Source organism: Watersipora subatra, chromosome 2, assembly GCF_963576615.1.
Source record: "Watersipora subatra chromosome 2, tzWatSuba1.1, whole genome shotgun sequence".
NCBI lineage: Eukaryota > Metazoa > Bryozoa > Gymnolaemata > Cheilostomatida > Watersiporidae > Watersipora > Watersipora subatra.
In genome coordinates this window covers 17,493,329-17,516,698 of record NC_088709.1, presented here as the reverse complement: position 1 = coordinate 17,516,698, position 23,370 = coordinate 17,493,329, and the positions used below count along the sequence as shown (strand labels likewise).

The window sequence follows — 23,370 nt, the reverse complement described above, 5'->3', positions numbered from 1 at the left end:
TACTGGGTTGGTAAGGCGAGCAATGCCAATGATATCCTTAAATTCAGTAGAAACATCTTTTGATAATAAATGCAAATTACGTTTATAGAGCCCATATAGAGTTGTCAATGCCAATGTCAACCATGCCAATAGTCATCTACAACAAAAGCTTATTGTCTATGAATCAGTATATTTTTAACTTAACTTTGATATATAGGTTGATTGAGATTGGGGATGGATAAAAGCACCTACAAACTCATTGAGATTAAATGTGATACAATGTTGCTAGTTTACTATAAAGGGGTTAAAGGGGCGTGACTATGTAGCACATTTCAAGATGGCGTTCAAACTGTCACGCTGATAAATGACCTTGACAATGTCAGGAGTAGTATAATTTAGTTGTCGTAATATCCTAGATCGTTGACACGGTCTTTCAGCTTGTAGGCGAAATTTCATGTAGGCAAAATACTTACCGATATAGACTTAACCTCTCGTAAGCACTGTCTCGTAGGCGTACTCTCTGGATACCCAAACAAGTAGTCGCTCCGGAGACGAATCGTCTGTCAACTTTTGCGATCTCAATGTCAAAGCCTGAAAACCATTATTTTTCCAGCGATAAAAATGTTGCCCGCAAACACATGGATAGATATGATGTAATCATCATATTAATAGTTTTATCAAAATTGTGTTTGTATAGGCGATAAACACGCTATTCTTGAATCAACCAATAATCGTTTCGAGGTTTGAAGCGGTTTCACAACTACTGTACGTATTTGTATTATTGATGCGCTTGGCCGCTCAAACCTTAATAATGCATTACGTACAGTAGAGGGTGACTGCTTCAAATTAGCTTCATCATGGAAAACAACGTACGGAGACTTGCTTAACTTTGTGATAACTCTGCTTCTTGTCTCACTATTATGTCGATAATCGCTCGTTTTGCTAAAGACAATCGTCATGTTTTATCAGGTTTTCCCAAATACCAATGGGTTGGGTTATATTGCGGTGTACAACAGCAAAACGTTTTGCTGAACTCGAAAAAGAAATCATTGACACCTTATCACCACAGGGATCTTCACTATCGGAATGCCTTCTGTAGTAATTCTTCATCGTCATCAAGTCATACATTTAACGCCACTCATTTTCCTATACAATTTGTTCACACTTGTCCCAATTACTTAAAAAACGCTAGTGTTAGTGGAAAGGACACTGAAGATTCCAGCGTAACAAGCTTTGATCGACCCAATTTTAAGTACTTGGACACTACATTCAACGATGCTCATGAAGCTTACAGAAGCAAAACTAATAAGGAGCTTATTCGGGCACTTTTCGTCTTTCGAATGACATCATTTGAGACATTGGTCAATAACAATGAAAAGGTAATACTTCATGTAAATCCTTGTTGTATAATCTTGCAATAGCCTGCCGGTTACATAAGATCATGAGCAGAGTCTTTCTGACATTATTAAATAACTGTGTCGGCTCTTGTTGTGAGAATATTGATCAAGCTCTGAACATAATCAAGTAACTGAACCATTCATTTTGTATTATTTTTTGACGAAACTTTTCGCAGCTTTTGTAAAATAGTGCTACATGATTGGAACTACAAATTTTTCCTTTGTAGATTTTAAAGTTGGCGCGCAAACTCATGGGAAAGTCTTTATTCAATTCATTTATGCGAAATACTTTTTATGGCCAATTTGTTGCTGGAGCTGATGTTGAGGAGATCAGAACTGTCTTAGAAAAAAACCACAAATATGGTGTCAAGTCAATCCTCGATTACAGTGTCGAAGATGATATGCCTGAAGAGCAAGCCAAGGAAAAAACCCTCAAAGCATACGCTCCTTCGTGAGTTGTTTTCAGCTTACTTTTCAAACCACCTAACATCAATCTGCATATTTGACCTATCAAAGTTGATTTCCTAGCAAGTCTTTCAATGTTTAGAATAACAAAGTTCGAGCAAGTACTAGGGAGGCAAAGGGAGAGTAGGGTCTGATTGTTATCACCATGTGTGTATAAGCAAAACAATTCTGAATTTTCACTTAGTCTAACATAGAAATATCTTCTCAGTACTTTCTGTTAATAAATTTGTTAAGTAGAATTTTACAATGCAAAATTCTGGTAGACTGCGAAAAATACAAGCTTATGCTTCTGGATTAACTACTGTACCTGAACTTATTTTTCTGAAGCAGAATCAGTTTCATTCAGTTTTCTCAGTAAATCAAAGAAGGGAAAATACTGGAACAATATGAAGAATAACTCAGAATATTAATTGCCCTTCTGTGAAGACATAAGAATGTGAAATGTTGGCTTCACTGTATTGCTATCTAATAGTTGCATAAAACTGATAGCTACTACAGTTGCACTATCATAGATTATTATTGTGGGCATACGTCGAGGTCTAATCATGACAGCTCATATGGTGAGAACAAGCTCTATTGTTATAAACAAAATTTATGACGATGTTCAAAGAGCCAGACAGCCTGGACTAAGAGTAATTACGATTAGGTAGTTCAGCTAATTTTTTTCAAACTGAAAGTTGCTAACATTTTGTAAGGTAAGAAGATAAGGTATGCTTTATTCTTTGGAGCTAAGGCTAGCTAGTGCTTGTTATAAGCATTTCATTTACCCTTCTAGGTTTTACACCCTTTGATAACTCCTTTGTGTTATATCAGTGTTGTAACATAAATTCCAAGCATTTCAACTCTACAAACATTTTAATCTAAAATTTGAGCTGTTCGTAGAACATTCAAGAGCGGTGGTTCTCAAGCTTTGTGTCGAGGCCATGTTGAAGGTCGCGACACCGCTGGTGTCGAATGACAAAACAGAAATATATTTTGCCCATGATATAATTGCATATTGTTTCATACTTGAAGTTTTAGTTATGTTTTGTCTATGAAAGTGAAAATTCATCCTGTATATCAAATAATTACATTTTGATTAAGATTTATATTTAATAACATTAGTAAAAGTATTGTTACACCGGCCTACGAATAAAAATAATTTTACTGCTGGGGTTGCCACATTGTGGGAAATGCTATTGAAAGGGTCGCAGTGTGTGAGCAATCACTCACTGACCTCCAAGGTTATGATGTCCGCTCAGCAGAGGCTGTGCTTGTATTCTAGGGCATTGTTGCGCAAACAATGGCTCTGTGATCTTGGCTGGACATGTCCGAGTCCAGTAGCAAGGAAACCTTGACAACTGGAGACTTGCCCAGTTGCAAAAAGCAATTTAAGTTTGGATGTCATTCCTGTCACTACAGGTGGCCTTTTTTAGGAGTCAAACCCCAACCTGTTGTTTGCATTTCACGTATTCTAGACTATGAAGCCGTATTCTAGACTATGAAGCCACCGCAGTCGTATGAAACTTGAGAACCGCTGTTCAAAAGGGTGGGAGTCTTTGTATCTATACAGAATATATATATATATCAAATATACAGAATATCTATACAATTCAAAAATGATGCTGACACGCAGGGTCAGCAGAAAGACAAAACACAATTCTAGCAGTGTAAATTCTAATACTTATAACAAAAGATCATCACTCTTTATGTCACTCGTATTCCATAGACTTCGACGTATTAGACGACTATTCCTGCGGTAAGGTGCTGTGCAGTTGCTACTTCATGCTGAATGTGAAATGATAGTGCCGTGCTGTACTATTGTATAATAAAAACTAATACCCTACATTGTTTTTCTGTGAAACCTGCTAAGGCAGTCCCCAGTGGCTGTCTTTGGTAAGTGGTTTGAATCGGTGTATCAGTCAGGATGTTGAAGCTCTGTGTTACTAATCTGCTAGTGAAAGAACTCGTAATACTATTAAGAATGTTAGAATGACCCATCTATATTATGATATACATATATTACTGTCAGTAAGAGATGTGGTGCCTTGGTAAGGTTCAGTCTACGATCTTTATTTTGGGGTTTTTCTTCTTGATGCCTTTGTTCAATGGCTCCGTGACGAAGATTAGCGATTTTTGCTCACTTTAGATTTGTGTCAAATGCATAAAAAAAATATAATTTTTGTTATTTTTTGCCTGTTATTTGCTCATTATTGACATACTTAGTAGGAAAGACTGGCTTTTGATATTGTCCCACTCTGGTTTGCTGTCAGACCGAACTTGTATGGGCAACGAAAGCAGCTGTCTATGACATCGTTTTTAAAGTTAAACACACCCATGGCTAGTGAGGAACTTTATGCATGGTCGCGGTGCTAGTAGTAAAGGTTTGCCCTGTTTTATTCATAGAGTATACACAGCCACGTAGACACACACATGTATGTCGTGGTACACCCGCTGTTAGATGATACTATTGGTCACTCTATGAAGTCAGTAAACAGGTTCATAAGTGTCTAGAATTTCATGATGTTTGATACTTTCCTTATCGTAACGTTTCTGCTGAACTATTTGATAAAGGGTTGGTGTTGTGGTTGGTTTTATCAAAGCAAATGCTACTACAGTAGCAGACGGCTGCTTAGTTATATACCAGACTCTAAGCCTCTATCAACAGTCTGTTCCATCTCATAGTATTTATTATTTTAGTATACCACTTGTTTCGTTCTTTTAAAAGATTTTTTTCTTAACTTCGCTAAATGTTGGGAACCATTGATTATATGGAAAAATGACAAAAAAGTGTATATATAACTTTAACCATGAGCCGGTTGCTGATTAGATTAACCGACTAATATCAGGATAGAAAAGTTTTACTAGCTATACCATATAGCTACATATATACATATTTACTAGCTATACCATATAGCTACATATATAGATATTTAAAACTTGTCAATAAACTCAAAATCTGATCATTGTAATAACACTACACAGTATATATATATATAATATATCATTATGTATATACATTTTTATTGGGCAGTCTGTAATATTTTTTATAAAAAAGATGTTTTTAATATGAGGCCACTTAAAAAAAATAAATAAATAAAAAGGTATTGCCAAGTTGTGTCATAAACGCAACAAAAATTTAATGATCATCTGCAAACATTTATTTATGACAATCCGTTAGAAATACCAAATTAAACAATAGTTAAAATTGCCTGCTGCTACGAGATTCGTTTATTTTCACTTTTTGACATTACAGGCAGGAGGGTGCTAGTGGAGAAGAGACAACTCCAGCTGCAGGTAATCCTTGATCTTGCGTGTAGGAACAAGCAACTTTGAGTGAATCTGTCAATTTTTAGAAAGTAGACCAAATGTCATGTATAGTTGCATGGAAAATTGGCACTAGCCATTAGTGACTTCACGCTCTAAAAAAGTATAGTGATGGAATCATTGAATGAGTGAAATTGCAAAAATTACCTAAATCTAGAGGTCGAGGTATTTTGTTGCCTTTCAAAAATTCCGTGGTGCGAGTTATATTTTATATCGCGGTCATTTTTCTCATCACCTCATTGTCACTCAGCAAAACTCGATTGTTGCGTCTGTTGTGACGCTGTTTTTTGTGTTGCCTAGCAATGCGCTAGCAATGTTGGAACATAGAAATACATATATATGTAATTACTAAAGAATTTCCTTCTTTAGGTAAAAAGGTTCTGATTTCTGAGTGCTAGGGTGAGTGATTATATCTAGTGGTAACAGGTTTTAGTTTGTAATTTCTCAGTAAAAATATTTTCCGTAGTTAGAGAGTGGATGATTTTTACAAAGTTGTAGATGAGCAGACACACACAGTCACAGCTGTTTGCTGCAACTTTTTCAATCTGTTAATGGCACCTGGTTAGCTTTTTACAAAATTTAAATTTATATTACAGAGAAACGTAAGGCTAAGTACTCAGTGTTTCCTTGTGGTTTAAACTCACAGCTATTGGCTTCCTACTTTCTCTTAGTTTGTATACACCGAGTGAATAACACTATGTAACACCTACTGTATATTACTAACTGTTACTGTATATTACTTACTGTTTGAACTTTGAACCCATTTATAAGCTGGCAATACCGTGCTGACCGTGTCTAATACAGCACCCAGGTCCATTACATCCAATTATTTAAAGGTAATGTAAGTTAGGATTTTTAAAACATGTGATAGACATAACTTTTTGATGTGCTTTTTTACGTTAAAATCAATTTTAGATTTGCTTCCCTTGGTCTGTCTTACGTCCTGTGGTGTGTATACATGCTGCCACCTTCTCATTTTTACTGCTGCCTATGCTATACCTTTTACACACATATTCAAAATGGATTGGTTTTTCACTTCAGAACACTAAAAAATGAAAATTTATAATATCTTTTGTAACATTCAAATTGTCAAATAACTTGATACTCTCGTGTGCCATGAGAGATAGTCATTTGTAATAACTACGTGCACAAATATTCTGTCATCTGGCAAGGTGCTCAAGTGGTGCAGTCGGTAGCGCGCCTGGCTGGGAATCCAAATATCTGCGTTCAATCATTGTGCAGTAATTTTTTCCTAATGCTTTTAGCATGGCTTTGAACAGACAGACACAGATGTTATTATAGCAAACATTAACCTTTGCTGACTTTCATACTATTGTAATCTATATATATATCTGAGTGTTTGTCTTTTTGTTAAACCCTGTGTCCAGTTACAGCGATTAAAATCTAGCACTGAGAAATCCGTATCGCAAAGGATTTGATCTCAGAATCTCCTGTTTACAGTGCGATAAGCTAACCCATGCAATGGATACAATGGACCCATTGGGCAGATAGTCATTATCTGGGTTAAAATACGCATAGCGACTCTGTGTTATGCGCAACGTCACTAACGAGTGCTCTCACGGCTCTTATTAGTAAGTTTAGCAATATGTGTAGTAGCTTACTCCAATTAGCCAATGGCGACTACATTACCTGCCGCTGTTTTTAATGTCCGTGCAACGCTGTGCATTCAGCTAGTTTTTGCTATGGGAAAATCCATATCTGTCTGTCCGAAGCCACAGTTGAAATTTAGGGAAAAGAATGCATCGCACAGGAATCAAACTCGATTATTCAGCGTAGCAGCCAATCACACTACCAACTGCACCACTCAACCACCTTGCTGCATCGTGGGATAATTGTACACATACTTACTACACATGGTGATCTCACATGGGACTTCCAGCATATGAGTAGACATAAATTGACAACTAAATTAGGGCTAAATAATGCAACCGAAGCTATTTTTCAGTAGTAATTTTTATGGCAAATGTTGGGCTATGCTAAGTAAAGTTCTACAAGACCCTCGATCTTGAAAAACCATGAGGTAGTTATATGTGGACCTCATGAGGTAGTTATGCGTGTGCACCTCATGAGGTAGTTATGCGTGTGGACCTCATGAGGTAGTTATGTGTGTGGACCTCATGAGGTAGTTATGTGTGTGGACCTCATGTGGTAGTTATGTGTGTGGACCTCATGAGGTAGTTATGTGTGGATCACATGAGTAATTATGTGTGGACGAAGCTTTTTTAATTACGGAAGTCGATCTTTGGCTCCATAATTATAACGACAGGACTTAACGTTTGTCGTTGACTTTCGCTGCTGTTGCAATTACTCCCTATTAATATAACTTACTCTAATACTAATGCGGATTAAATTGTCTTTTCTCTAATGGTTTTCCTTAAGTACATAGACATTACCGCTGTCGATTCTTATTATAGTAAAGGTTATTTATAGTCAACAAAATACACTGGTAGTTTTGTGCTAGACTATTGATTTGGAACTTTGGTGGCGCCTGTCAGGTTTGAACATGAGCTCTATTACTGTCCAAATCTTCTCATATCACAATATATTTTTTACTGCATTCCTATCACAAAAAAGCATTCTAGCATTCATTTTTGAGGCTGGTTGGAATTAGCAAGCAATGTGTAATTATGGTATGGGCTATCTAGGCATGTTACGCTCTGTAGGGGTCTAGGCACTGGGAGTTACTGAACTTCAATGGAAGGTAATCCTTCAAGCACCTATTCATGCAGCCTGCCAGCAGTATGCTTGTGATCTTTAGCAATGCGTGGCCAAGGTTCTGGTTATGGTTCGTATGTGGCTGACCTCGATCACAGCCTTGATGGGTTGCGGCCTGGGCGATTTTAAATGTATATTATTTCTGGTAATCTTAATTTAACGCTGGTGGAAGGTAATTGAAGGTGCCAGCAGATTTAGGGTGTGTAATGCAGTATTCCCTCCTACTTCGTGAGGTTGTTCCAGATCCACCCACAGAATTTAGGTGGTCGAGTTCGGGAAATTTGAACGTACACTTGTTTTATGTATGAACTGTAACTTTGACACTCCAGGAAGCTTAAACGGCTCTCTAAATTTTCACAATCAATATACATATAAGTGCATGTCGTTGTACATGCAGCGTACTTGTATAGTGCATTGGAGATGCAGTACCAAAATCAGTGACAGGTTCACAAGAACTACACGAACAAGCACGGCTAGAGTGAGAACATAAGCCAGTTAATGTTAAATATTTTTGAGCCATCAGTTTCTGGATAGCAAAATGATGGAGAGCGCATATCAGCGATTCTCTTTAGGAAGTATGGGTGAATTAGGACGAGTAGTCAAATTCCATTTAACAGTTGAAAAGGTATCTCGAGCTATTCTAGATGAAGATATATTTTCGTCGCTAACGTCAACCAGTTAGTTGCTAAGGCACTTTTATATCGATAGACTGTGTTCTTCTATTTATTCCTTAGCGACAAGGCCAACAGTTTATTGCGATATGTATACAAATGGAGGCCACTAAAAAGCCCACGATATAACGATGCTACGATAGTCGAGACGTGGGAGAGATTTACTGTTTATAGGAATACTGGTTGAGGGCATATACGTGTCGCTGCTGCTTTTCACTGAGTAGGTCTTTTGATTAGTTGTGGATGAATAACTTAATTTATTTTTACTTTGGCCATGCTGTAGATAATATATTTTATTGGAATCAACTGGTACACAAGCCATCAAAATCTAATTTCAAATCAATGATAATTGTTTAGACACTTGACTGAACAATTATTATTGATTTAAAATTAAATCAATAAATCAATAATTAACTTGACTTGATAAGGATTGCCCGATATAACTAGCGAACCATTTCCTGCAGTGATGCAAAAGTAATCATCCAATGAACTAAGCAAGCTATATCAAGAAGTCGTAAACAAGTCTTACATAACATAGGGACTAGAGAATGCTTTTGTACCAGTTCCTACCGCACTCAGCTCTAGTCACAACTAGTTTGTTTTGGTTCTGCCCTAACGCGATGTGTGATGTAATAGCTCTGTTGTTGTGCTGTATGTACTCTTGGTGTGTCTTTATTTAGCTTTGGCATTACGTTATGCCCAAAACTCAATTTTATATGTTCTGATGATGAAATCTGCCTTTCGAGGTGTTACTTCCTGAAAGTTATGTAAATAAGGTATACAACATATACTTACATATAGCGTGACTTGACTATGTCAACCACGCAGCACTGCATACCTCCAATACCAGTTAATGGTGGTTCTATGCGGTGGAGTTGTGGGTGGTTGTAAGGCAAAGAATGCCAAAATATGTGCTGTGCCCAGAGATTAAATCTGGACTTTAGGTGAAGGAATAAGAGAGACAACGAGGCTGTCACATTGCTTTTAGTCAAGTCAGTTTGTTCGAATTCACTTGTGACAGTCTGGTTAGTTAGCTACCTTTCACACGACATCATGATTATTAAATATTCATTCTAGTTTACAGGTACAGTGAAACTCGGATAACTCGCACTCGGATAACTCAAAAACACGGTTAACTCAACGTTTTTATTTGGTCTGTTCCCACGCAATGATAAACGGCTTTAGATAACTCGACCGAAACTCCTTTAACTCGAACAGTTTTTTGCCAAACGGCTACCGAGACGGTTGTTACTATCGCTTTAGAATATCACTTTATTCCAAGCCATAGAGATAAACATCGACTTTTAGTTCTTAGGCCTCGTTATTACCAACATCGGCAAAATATTTTCATTAACGACTTTTCTAAAGGTTTGCAAAAATAAAATTTTACAAAACATCCACTTAGCGATGGCCCTCCGAAAGCAAGCAAAGCGAGGTAAAATTCGGATAAATTTAAAGTAAAATCGGCAAAATTGATAATGGGTTTTTAATAGTAAAGCAGTTTTGTAATAACTGACTTACTGCAAAATTGATCTTGGTTAAAACGCTCAGTAGAAAAATACGTATGTATTTTTTCTGAGCGTTTTAACCGCGATCAAGTTTTGCCAATTTTAATCTGAAAACGTCCTGGCAGTCACATCACCTAAAGCAACATACAAATCTCAAGTGATAGAAAAATATCTATACTTTCTGATTAAAAATATTTAAAACTTCACACGAGAGACCCTTTAACTTGCAACAAGCAATCTATGCTTTTGATTGATATATAGTTTGTATATGTACATGTATCTACTGATAAATACGTGCACTTATGACTGTCCTGATAACTTGAAAGCTCTAATAACTCGAACACTTTTGCTCGGTCCCTTGAAGTTTGAGTTATCCGAGTTTCACTGTATTTGGTATTTGATGTTGGCTTTCCGTGCATGCGTGTGAGCGTGTTTATTTATTTCATCAACAAGCAAACAAAAATATACACAGATTAAGGTTATAATAATAAGAGCAGAAAACATATAGTCAGGTGTGTATAAAAAAGATAACCCGAAGGGATGATGATGAGGCTCATTGTGAAATGGCAAAGCCAGCAGTACGAGAGCCCGAGTCAGCAGCACAAAGCAAGATAACAACGATCACCTGACAGAGTGAAGATAGAGCCTCAGCTCCACCTTAAATTTTCCTAGGGATTTTATTTGTTTTAAAACAGTCGGCAGCTTATTCCACGGCGCAAGTTATAGAAAGCTTTGCATAGCAAATTGTAGCGAAATTATAGGATCTTTGACCAGCAGATGTTAGATGTTAATATAGACAATGAATTGGAGTTACTTTCACATGCTAACTTGACTAAACACTTGAGCGATACCTAATCTTGCCGTCTGTAAATATATGCCTAGTTCTTTACGATGGACCTTTTTACGAAGCATTTTAATGTTCCAATACGAAGTTAATCTCAATCGGTGTGTTCTTTGGTCTTAAACACCCAGGAGTAAAACCTATTTTTCCATGACTTCTACATTGAAAGAACAACTTCGCTTGGAAATTCACGAACTTCTAATGTGATTTCTCATTTTCTGCCCCTTGTGAATAATGGTCTTATCTTTTTGTTTTCAATAGGGCAGTATGGCTATCACGAGCAGTACGGCGACAGGCGTAAGCATGTCATGAGTGCAAGAACGTATTTCTATGACAGCGAAGGCCAGTGTGACAAGAACATGTGGACCTTTATGAAGTGTGTAGATGTAGTCAGCGAGGCAACCAATGGCACTGGGCTTGCTGCCATTAAATTGACAGCACTTGGTCGACCAAAGTTCTTGGTACGTGTCAAGTTGTTGTATCTATACTAGTGCTGGGCACGAGTACTACTTGGTCAACGGGTTTCAACCCGCCCCCTTCTGATCGGGTTTTTCGAGTATCGGGTAGCTAGTAGTGCTAGGCTCGGGTATTTCTTTGCCTACGGGTTTTTCGGGTATCGGGTTTGTTGATATGGATTTTATGTTTAAATTTTCTAAACGGATATATCTTCAAATTTACAAAGCAATTATATTTCTTTTCAATTTATTTATCATTTTTCACAGTTTTTATCGACTGACATTCGTACTCGCAGCGTTAACAGGCGGGTTGTTAAACAGTCAATATAGTCTGGGGCCACAGGGAATTTTCGTGTCAACAGGTGGCAGAAGATAGGGTTTATGGTAGCTTAATACTTAAGCATGTTCTATGGACCTCTCTGATTTTTTGTAGATGGTGCTCCAAATCTCATAAAAACTTTACATTTTCGGCTTTTTTCGTTAGTAAGGCTTGTTGGCTTAGTAAAACTTGGTTATAATGAATTATGTAATCTATAATAGCTAGCTGTGGTAATCAATTTAAACAGAGTTATTAAATTTTCATTGCTACTACCAACGCTAATGACAGTTTCTAACAAGGCGATAGTGGAAACAGACTAAGGACTTATGTGTTATCGGTGAAAGCAAACATGCGCCGTATTAAAAAAGGCATAGATTTGTTTACGAAGCCGATTCGGCTAATTGCGCAAATAAAATTTGATTGAAGTATTAAATTTTCTACTCACCTTTTAGTGACAAGTAATCACTGCTTGACTACAATATCTCCGGTAGGTATGGTAAATAAGGTATGAGATGCTTTATTCTATCTATTAAATTAAAGACTCGTTATACCCCATTGTCGTGCCTCCTTAGCAAAAATGACACAGAAATGCCGTGTGGCCCCAGACTAAGAGCGCAGGGTGCAATAGACCGAGTTTTTGTTCACACTACCCGACGGATCCGTGTACCAAAACCCGAACGCGAAAGTCAAAACCCGAACCCGAAGGACCGGAATACTCGAAATCTCTATTACCCGATACTCGAGAGAAGATAAACCCGCGAGTTCAACGAGTATTACTACCCGTGCCCAGCACTAATCCATACTGCCCTCTGCTGCTAAAACCATTTATCTCCCTTAAAAATGGTTTTTCGCTATGCAGCTGGTCAATTTTTCTCTAATTAATTAGTTTGAGCAAAATTTTATTACATAGTTCCTTAAACTATTATGTAATTTAATTTCATCAATAAAAGATTATTAATTCCTGTGTTAATCTGTTATGAGTAGTTCTATCCGCAGTTCCCTTAAACAGAATTGGAGAATTCTGCAGATAAAACTACCTATCAGCTGTTAAGTAGTTTTATGTGCAGTTGAGGGAATTTGATTCATGCAATGTCTGCTGCTGAACTATTTATGAAATTTAATAAAGGCAACAGACAAAATTTCAAAGTTGACTAAAAAAATATTTGCTCTTTTTACCTATTTATGAATTTGGACAGCTCACAATAAGCAGTGTTTACTTACATATTGGCATCTTAAGAACCTGACAACTCGCTAAAAAGCAACGACGCGTTTTAGAAGACAAGATACAGTATGAAAGATCTAGACATCTGTTGAGACCATAGTTTGATTGTTCAAAATTATACAGTCAAAAAATAAACCAGTTCAGAAGAGTTTGAGTATATGTAAAGTTTTGAAAATCAGTTACAATGGTAAAAAAACATTTATCCATCGGAGTGTTGACCAGCAAGCAGCGAATAAAATTGCTCTCGCTACAAGAAATAGAGAAAGAAGTTTGCGTAAAGATTTATGTACTTTACTTATATTATACTTCACATACTGCCCAAAGTAATCTTAACATGGCATTTTTCATTTAATATGTAATATAAATCTGCATGGGACATTCTTCATATATCATTTAATCATTTTTCATATACCATTTTACACAATATTTCATATGTTGCTTTATATAGTACTCTAGATATAAAATTTTGCTCAATAATTCTTTTCGTAGCACAAATATTCAGCAAAATTATTTTATTATTTTTAACGCCAGAAATTAGGTTTGTAAAATAATTTATATACTTTACTTATATTATTCGTTATATAATGTTCAAAATAGTTGACTGACACCTACTTTTGTAATTTCTACACCAGGAGGTAGACAAATGATGTATTACACACTTTTTAAGATGGTGGGCTCACCAGTAGGAACATCAACCATCGAAATTTTATACAACTTGTAATAACTAAAGAATTTTATTGTTGTACCCCAAGTCTATTATATGAAATCAAAAATTTTCTAAAACTTCATATCATGAGAAATTTATTTTGTGCTGTTCAAAAAAATTTACAGAAAAAGTAAGACAACAGTAAAGATGTTTAAATGGGAAAAAATTAGCAAGTAATGGCTCAATAAAAATCATGAATATGTTGAATTAATAAAAACTATGAATACATAGAAGTGTGTGTATAAAAGAGATTAACGTTGCTGTAGAAGTTATCCATCAAAATTTTGAACGCACCGATGCTGGTACAAACATAAAAATGAGGTATCAGAATTAAATACATCACCGACGCACCCGGGGTCAACAATGTGATGAAGGCTTTTGTGATGAGCGCAGGTAGAGAACTCAATGCACGTCTGTTGAGGACAGGGAGTTCTGTATGTTAATGTACTATATACATTTAATATGCATGCAAATGACAATATGCATACAAATGACAATATGCATACAAATGAAAATGTTTTAGATGAAATTGATAAGTATAGTTAGTTATTAATAATTAGTTTTAATTAAAATAAATAAAGAAATAAAGTAAAAACTAAATAAATAAAATAGGCCAAGTTTTGTTTGTATTCAATGATTGTGGCACACAAACTGCTTAGCACGTAAGCCAGCTAAGTGCCTCAGACGTTTTGAAAACAATCTTTTTAAACCGGATACATCTCACAGAAAAACTGGTCCTAGACTATCGCGTCGGTAAAACGTCGGCAAAAAAGATTGCACATCTCAGCAGTTGAGCCAAGTACATTCGGATGCCTGATTTTGAAGTCAAGCGCACTTTGTTTGGGGGTGCAATAGGTATGAGTGCTATATCGTTATGTGGCAAGATAACCATGTGGAGTGGCTAATCCGTGTTTTGTGTTCCAAACAAACCGGGTTTCTGAGTTCAAGTACAGTGTGATACAGATCTTTAATTGGTAGATTTTAATCGCTATAATAGCACACAGGGACAACAGTAAAAGATCAAAAAACTTTGAAATTTATATTTATGTTTCTCGTATACTTCGGTGTGACTTCGTATACTCCTCACACTCCGTGTCATCTTTACACACCTCACACTCTGTCATCTTTACACAACTCACACTCTGTGTCATCTTTACACACCTCACACTCTGTGTCATCTTTACACAACTCACACTCTGTGTCATTTTCACATACCTCACACTCTATGTCATCTTTACACACCTCGCACTCTGTGTCATCTTTACACACCTCACACTCCGTGTCATCTTTACACACCTCACACTCCGTGTCATCTTTACACACCTCACACTCTGTGTCATCTTTACACACCTCACACTCCGTGTCATCTTTACACACCTCACACTCCGTGTCATCTTTACACAACTCACACTCTGTGTCATCTCCAGACACCTCACACTCTGTGTCATTTTCATACATCTGCCGCTCTGTGTCATTTCCGAACTCCTCACACTCTGTGTCATCTCTAGATACCTCACTCTGTCATTTTCAGACACCTCACACTCTATGTCACCTCGTGGTCAAAAACTTCCAGTGTTGTTGAAATATTTAGTGAATAAATTGTAACCTATAAACCATTAAACCTTGGGTAGATCTTCAGTCTACATAGATCATTCCGAAAAATTTATGAATTTCCAAGTGGGAACAACTCCAAGATTAAAAAACATTTTAGTTAAACATGTCCGAACACCCAGATTATGGTGTAACGTCATTGATATAGAATTGTGCATGTACAGTAATTACTAATTAGTCTTTTATTTCAGGGTATTTAAGTGGGATGTGCATCCTGTTTTTTTTCTGGAAATTCTATTCGGCCAACCCTTATTATTATTACACTTGTGAAAACCTACTAGCACAACTGAGAATTTCTTCAAGAACACTTAGCATCAACTATAGACAAACAGTTCAAGGACAAATTATGTATGTGTTGATAAACTCTACAAACAAATTGATACTCTTTAGTCTATTGCATCATATTTCATACTATTATATTTTTATCATTTTATTAATCCATATTTTTTAAGATGTTTAACCAACTTTCAAAGTAAGGTTGGGTATTTTTTTTGCAAAGGAATTTTAAACAGTCGTACTTCTGCCTACTACGTTGGTTCATTCTGTTGTATTAGAACCATCAATTGTGGAAGAATACAGTGTGATTCATTTCCGCAACCCAGAAACCGTTATACAATGATTCCTTTATAAATACCGCAAGTCATTACAAATAGCATTAAATACATTTTATAAAACTATGTGAACAACTAAATTATATTTGAAACACTAGATAAAATGAATAGAGTAACAATCATTAGTTTCATTGTTACTTTTCTTTTGAAACCTGCGAATATAAAGTGTAGGAGCTGGCGAAGCATCGGTTCACGGGGTCAAAGTGATGATAGAAATATGATAGAGATATGCAGCATAATTTATTCTATAATGTTTAATATAATATAATGTTTTGCTAGTTGAAGTTTAAACTAACTTAGCTTATATGTCTCTCAATTCTATTGTTTTTTTACACTCTAATTTACACTTTACATTTTTTACATCTTTACATTTTGGTTTCATGCATGGAACTGCGATGCTTCGAGAAATTTTGCTTACTGGAAATTACTTTGGTTTTAAGATAAATATTTGTGACAATTCCGTAATCAGGTAACAAGTGAAAGCAGGTGTAGCTTGCGATGCGCGGTGATGCTGGATGTCGCCAGTTCGAGTTTCGTATAATGCAATTTTTTCCGAAATGCCGCACACATTCTCCGACAGTCGGACGCGGCACTTATTTTCGTAAAGATTACATACATTCCTATTGAAATGATGAAAAGATTCAAAGTGTTACCCTGCAGCTACAGATGTCGCATGCTCTGACCTCCATGAAAGACGTGTTTGACCTGCTGACTAGTGAGGAGACAGATGTGGTTCTCAAGAGAATTAAGACAGAGACGCTTGAGTCACAGTTTGCCGAAAAGGGTGTGCCTGGATCAAGAGACGAAACCAAGCAGTGGTTTACTTGGCTTGACATCACCGATGGAAAGTTAGTGACCTCTACGGTCTATTCTTTTGTGTGATGTTGGTGCTTGCTGCTGTGAGTGCGAGTAGTTTAAATTATTCTGGTTAAACCTGCGTTGTACGGAGGCGTTTGTCAACCCAATCATTGAAGTGCAAAAGAGTTGTTAGTATATGATGTTACGATTGGTCAACCGTTTTAAGATAACTTGTTTTAAAAGAATCTAAACTCTACATCCAATTATGGCTCAAATGTCTAGTTCTTAAAGTCGGTGTTAGTAAAATGAAGCATGCCCATCTTACATAGACCAGAGCTTCATGATTTCCAAAAATCACTGGGCAAGTCGATATTGCAAATGAGTGATTCGCTATATTGTTATTATTATGTAAAAAACTGTCACTCGCTAAATATGGCCGTAGTGGCATAACAAATAGTTAGTTGGAATCTCTGTCAGTCTATATACAGACTGCCAGAGATTCCAACCCACCTTTCTCAGTTAGTATTGCTTATTGATGTTATTGCATGAAGTGTATGGTAACCCAAACACCAGATCTCAAGCTTATTTGTGTTATTATATGGAGCGTCCGAAGTGTGTGGTACCCCAAACACCAGATCTCAGGTAATCCATAAAATTAATAAAATCTTAAATGAAGTGAATGACAAGAGTTATCTATACAGTTAGTAAACAATATTCACATCGTAATTGTCGTATGCTGTTGATCGGTACGCTTTAAACTGAATTCTATACACAAATAAAATTACATTGCTATTACCACCATTTCTAACACACTTCATTACCATGAACACTCCTAAATTGATAAACATGTTGCGTTTAGTATCAAATTTGACAACTAAATTTGCATCAAAGTGTTGCTCAGGTATTCAGTGATAAAAATATAATTTTTGCTGGTTTCGTGAGCAGGTTATTCTACTCGCTTCTTCCAATTATTGGAAGTTTCTGCGCTACACACAAGCCTGTATACTCAGATTTCACTTTGCTTGAGATTTCTAAGGTTTCATGTATAGTTTGACACAGGAAATTTAGTCAAGCGTTATTAAGCACTAAAGCGGTAATATTGAATTTGTAGTTTGAGTGAATATTCATTGGGTTGTTCACTTATTTTTATTAGTACACGCAATCTTTTTCACTCGGCCACAAATCTAGTTAACGTGTTTAATATTTTGTTTGAGTTTAACAGTAAAGTTTATGATGATTTGCTGCATAAGTTAAACTGGAAGAGAATGTAATGTTCTGAAGTTGTATAAGTAGGTTTTCGTAGTTACTTGATTTTTTATTACAAAATAATATCGGTGAAATATAGCAAATAGCTTTATGTTATTCAAAGATTTTAAATACAATAACTGTTGATAATAAGTTTTTACTAATGTTAGTTGTATGGCATTGCCAACTACTTGCGCTAGGAGCTGGATAAAATTTCTCACTAAAAAGAGAGATACCAAGCTGTTTGTTTATAGTGTAAACTGTCTTATAAAGCTGAAGAGCAGTAAAATGCTTCACTCTTCTTCATTTCTCACACCGTGGGTAACCCGACTGGCAGCAGATTCATACGGTGCATTCAGCTGACTCATACAGTGCGTTCTCTTCCTGTCTGCCGTAGAACTTGTGTGTTGCTAGGCATACCACTCTGTTCAACTGCCTCTACACTCTAGCAACATTTAAACCTTTTTAATGTTTATCTCTCTATTAATTCAGCTGTTACGTATAATTAATATACCTCAACATACTGTACATAGTAATATCCTACATATATTCAACAGTGTATTATTCATACAGTGTCTAATATAGACGGCATGTGTATATGTATAAAGGTTATAATACATACTGTATATAACATAAACAGTATGTATTATATACTGTATATATTGTATACGGTACGTAATACATACGGTATATAATAGCCTGTCTTGACAAGCTGTTGTTTTTGCGTAGTTGTCCCCCCGTCGAGCGGCGAGCAACAACAGCTTGTCACAAGACGTACTGCACCTGATGCATCAGCTGCACTTATAGGGAGTTGTTTTCTTCCGTCTACAGGGCTTGGTCGCGATGTTATGTCGGTCGCTCCATTGGTATTGGTAACGGATTTCACGCAAAAATTTATGTAGAAACAAAACAAGATTAAAATGTTTAACCAAAGACCAGTTTATGTGATAAACTTTAGTAGAACTTAAGAATAAATTAAACTCAAAATAAAATCCATAAGAACAAATAAAACTGACTGATACAAAAATAGAAATAAAACTGACTGAGCGCACAAATAACGACATGTTTAGTCGCCGTTGTTGCCTAAGTTCTCAAATTCTCAAAAAGTTTACTGCAGAGAGGGGTCGCCAGTTAAATGTTCTTATCTTAATTTTTCTACATAAATTTTTGCGTGAAATCCAATGATGACTACGATTACCAATGGAGCGACCGGAATAACATCGCAGCCGAGCCGCGTAGACGGAAGAGAGCAACTCCTTATAAGTGCAGCTGATGCATCAGGTGCAGTACGTCTTGTGACAAGCTGTTGTTGCTCGCCGCTCGACGGGGGGACAACTACGCAAAAACAACAGCTTGTCAAGACAGGCTAGGTATATAATAGATACAGTATATTATGCATACAGTATATAATAGATGCATTATATAATATAGGGTATGCGGTTATGACATGTGAATATTGGTTACACATCTAGCTGTGGATTAGATTTAATGTGATGGATATCACCACTCACACTCACATAAAATCACTGGCAGTTTGACTGGAGAATGTATGTATTGTACGTATGCATTTAGAGTTTCCTGTCATATGAACAGTCGATAAGAGAAAGCAACTCCAATGAATTCTGGTCTGGACCCTGAGATGAATTTTAACTGAGAAATTATAATTAAGTAATTGCGTTATATAAGGGTTTTGAGTTATCTAACTGGTTAACACTGTTGTTATTATTGTTGTTATTCGTTGACTGTTACAGAGAGATAGACCTTTACAGCTGGACTAACCTTGTGGGAAGCGATGGCTCCTTGGGACAACTGTTCGGTATCCCGAGTCTCAAAGATGGAGTATTGGAGCAAAAGTTCAGCTCAATTCCTTCAGACCAGGAAGCTGAGCTGCGCAACATGTTCAAGAGGATCAACAAGATCATAGAGGTGAGAGATGATGCTCTATCAAGGGATAGATTGCCTGATGCCATTTTAAATTCTATTTTATTGCTAGCTATCTGACACATGTTCATTCTTCCCAAAGGTTGAGTCATATGAGCATTGTGTTAGTTTAAACTTTGAGTTTGGGCTGGAATTGTACAGTTATGCTCTACCATTGAAACTACCGTAAAACCTCTAATTGAATGTCACCTCTATTTGAACGCCACCTCCAATTTACCGCCACCCTGAGAGAAGGGTTGAAAAATAGACCGCTACTATCCAATTGAACGCCACCTCGGTTTGACCGACACTCTGACTTTATTTGATCTTTACGAGCCTATTATATCAACTGATCAGGAGAAGTGTCCACAAAATTGTATTAATAATAAATTTTTTATATCAATTATATCAATAACAATTAATTCTCTCGTTGTCCAATTCCAAAGCTTTTCGTTGTTTTAGTTAAAACTTTGAAGCAACTTTATAGAAATAACTACTAACTGTCTCAGGCTAATAGTAGTTCCATGTTTAACGCAGTCCTAATACTTCGAAAGACATGCTTATAAAAACTGGTTTGCAATTATTGGATCAAAGGTTACATTTAGCGATCAAACTTTTACGCGTTGCATTGGTGCCAAATGCAGCGCGTGAAAGTTTTGCTCTGTCAAAAAATTGTTTGTACGCTAATATCAACTAGTTCAGCTGTGCAGAAGAAAAGTTTGAGGCCAGAAAATATTGTGGAAGGTATTGGACAACTAGAAGATGGTCGTTCCATCGAAAGCAACAATCTGAACGCAGCTATCCAAGCAAACTATGGAAATATTTTTGTTTTAAAAGCGTTAATTTTTGTTTCTGCTTCTAATATAAGTATGGTTTGTCTATGTCACTTGTTCATGAATATATATATTTGTATCATTTGATAAATTTTTATTGTATAACTTACAAATATGCAGATTTATAGCATGTTATTTAATAGCATCCTTGCAGCTATCTTAACACGGCTTACAATGGATCGATGCTCATCACTCCACTTCTATATTGCACATAAAAAACTAGTTGTGACTGCAAACTGTAGCAAACATATCAATGAGTGCGATGAGATTTTATTCAACAAATTTGCTAAATATAGATATAAAATGAAAGTATATCTACAAATTTAGAATGAATTAAAATTGAAGATGTCAACAAATTGCAAAGAAGGACACAGGCTATAATATCATCGCAGGTCAATTGCAAGCGATAGATATCAACTGGTAAAGATATTTCTCGATTATATTATGTTTCTCGTTGCACATTTATTAGGAGATATTTGACAAGTTGAAGGAAATTTAGCAAATTTATTGCATCCAAAAGGTTTAATATCGCTCCACCAGGAAAAGAGAGCAAAATATAGCTGACATTCGCTTTGCCCGTAATAGAGCTAAATTTGTCTTCCGAAAATTCTGATGAGCTATTTGAAAAATACACCGGCAGCCTCTATTTGAACGCCGCCTCCAAATGACCGTCACTATAAAGGAAAGGTTGAAAAATAGAGCGCCATGGAGTTCAATTAGAGGTTTTACGGTATATTGTTTAACTAATCTTCATATAAATCAGTGTTTGTATTTTGGTCTTTTTGTCTTCATGTTCACTCTATGTCCACTTATAGCGACTTGAATCTAGCGATTAAAAATCCTTATAGTAGAGGATACGATCGTTCTATTCATAGGCGATTAGCTAACCCATTAAGCTCCATGATGTTGGGCAGATAGTCATTATCTGGGTTAAAATAGGCATAGTGACTCTGTGTTATGCGCGACGTCACAAATGCTTGCTCTCATTAGTAAGTTCCTGCTCGCTCTTATTAGTAACTTTAGTAATAGGTATAGTAGCTTACTCTAATTAGCCATTGGCAACTACATTACCAGCCACTGTTTATAAGCTGTTTTAATACCCATGCAGTGCTGGGAATTCAACTAGGCAAAACATAGTCATAAGTGAACATAAACAAACCAGCTAGTCATGCAGCTGTGTGCAAAATAAACCGGTAGATACGAAAAGCCGAACACACTGAATGACTGAACAGACCGAATATCTTTTGGGAGTTGCCCTCCCTCAACTATTATCTATAAATCAATTATTATCTATTAACTGGACAAACTGGACGCCTTTGTTGGGAAACTAAAAAATTTTTTGCAACGATGTTACTCATTGCAGGTTTAGTCAACCATAAACTACCTATATGTTAAATTAATCCTCATTTTGTCCTATTTCAAATTGTTTACCAAACAGCTGTAAAATTATGTATGTTTTTAAAAATTATGTAGGCTAAATTCTATACATTTCATTTTTTAATGGTTGAAGATAATAATCTGTACAAATATAATTACACCACATTATTACAAGTCATATACTGTACTGTATTCTGCATTTTATCATAGGGCATACAATTTGAGCAAACATGTACACTAACTTCAACAGACAGTGTCCAAAGTTTCATAAAACAGTTTTGTAAATCAGTCTGTGTATACGACGTTGTCCTTGACATGGCTTGGTTTTATGATACTTGATTAATATTAAACAGTGCATCATACTATTCTTGTTATAGTTTTGAAATCAAGGATCTAAGAGAGAGTAGTGTGATTGGTGATGAGAAAGAAAGATAGACAATGTATTACTTAGAATCAAATCAAAACAGCAATTCATAAAAAAACATGAGCAATTGTCTCTTGGTAAATAATCAGCCATTTAGTGGTAAGTATAAGGAAGAAGTTGCAAAGTTATTCAACGAAATTTTTGAAAGCGACGAGGCTTGTTTTTATAATTGAAGTTGAATGTAAAAATATTGAATACAAAAGCAAACAAAAGTTAAAAATTATGTTAACTTACAGTTTGAAAAATTAAAGTTTGTATTTCTCTAACTATACCTGTTACCACCTGTCATCACCTGTTACTCATTGCACTAAGGCTATACTATAATTAATCTGTTTTTATAACATTAAAGCAAAGGGACAAACCAAATATCTCTTTTGACTTCATTTATTTAGTTATTAGCTTTTATAATTTAAATTTTTGCATTGAGCTTTTTACATAATTTTATATAATGCCTTAATTTTAAGGTTTCACGTAATTACTTGAGATGTTTATCATTGAGTTTTTGAGCTCTGCACTGGATTAAGCCAAATACAAGGTAGTCTTACAAAACAGTTTTAGCATACAAATATGAAAATGAAATAACTTACAAATTCAGTGAATAAACCCAGCTAAATGGATCACTGCCCAAGCTGAAGCTTGAGGTGCCAGTGCATCAGTGGTTACAATAGCTGTGCCGCATGCTCATCTTCTTTCGTAAGACTACTGTTTTAGTAGTGTTTGCTATTTGCCTATTTCTATTCACCACAAAATTATTGTCACTATTTACATCGTCATGTCAGTGTAATGGAGTTTTGTAAAATTTTAAAACGAAAGAATGAGTTTATGGTTAGCAGAATTAGCCAATAAGATTTGAGGAATGTAAACGAATTTTAAGCAGACACCGATAAGCTAAACTTGACACCGATGTAGGAGCCAAGATATCAGTGATTATAGAGCTTGTTTGTCT

General features: G+C 36.0%; 1 protein-coding gene across 1 annotated transcript in view; it reads left to right on the top strand.

The window, feature by feature from the left end:
• Positions 1–773: 773 nt before the first annotated feature.
• Positions 774–23,370, top strand: part of LOC137386841 (proline dehydrogenase 1, mitochondrial-like) — a 31,367-nt gene continuing 8,770 nt past the window's right edge. Inside the window, exons 1-6 of the mRNA XM_068073007.1 lie at positions 774–1,358; positions 1,604–1,827; positions 5,077–5,117; positions 11,165–11,364; positions 16,488–16,675; positions 19,622–19,796. Of these exons, the coding sequence (XP_067929108.1) occupies positions 900–1,358; positions 1,604–1,827; positions 5,077–5,117; positions 11,165–11,364; positions 16,488–16,675; positions 19,622–19,796 (1,287 nt within the window). The 5' untranslated portion in view covers positions 774–899. The remainder of the gene's footprint in view (positions 1,359–1,603; positions 1,828–5,076; positions 5,118–11,164; positions 11,365–16,487; positions 16,676–19,621; positions 19,797–23,370) is intronic.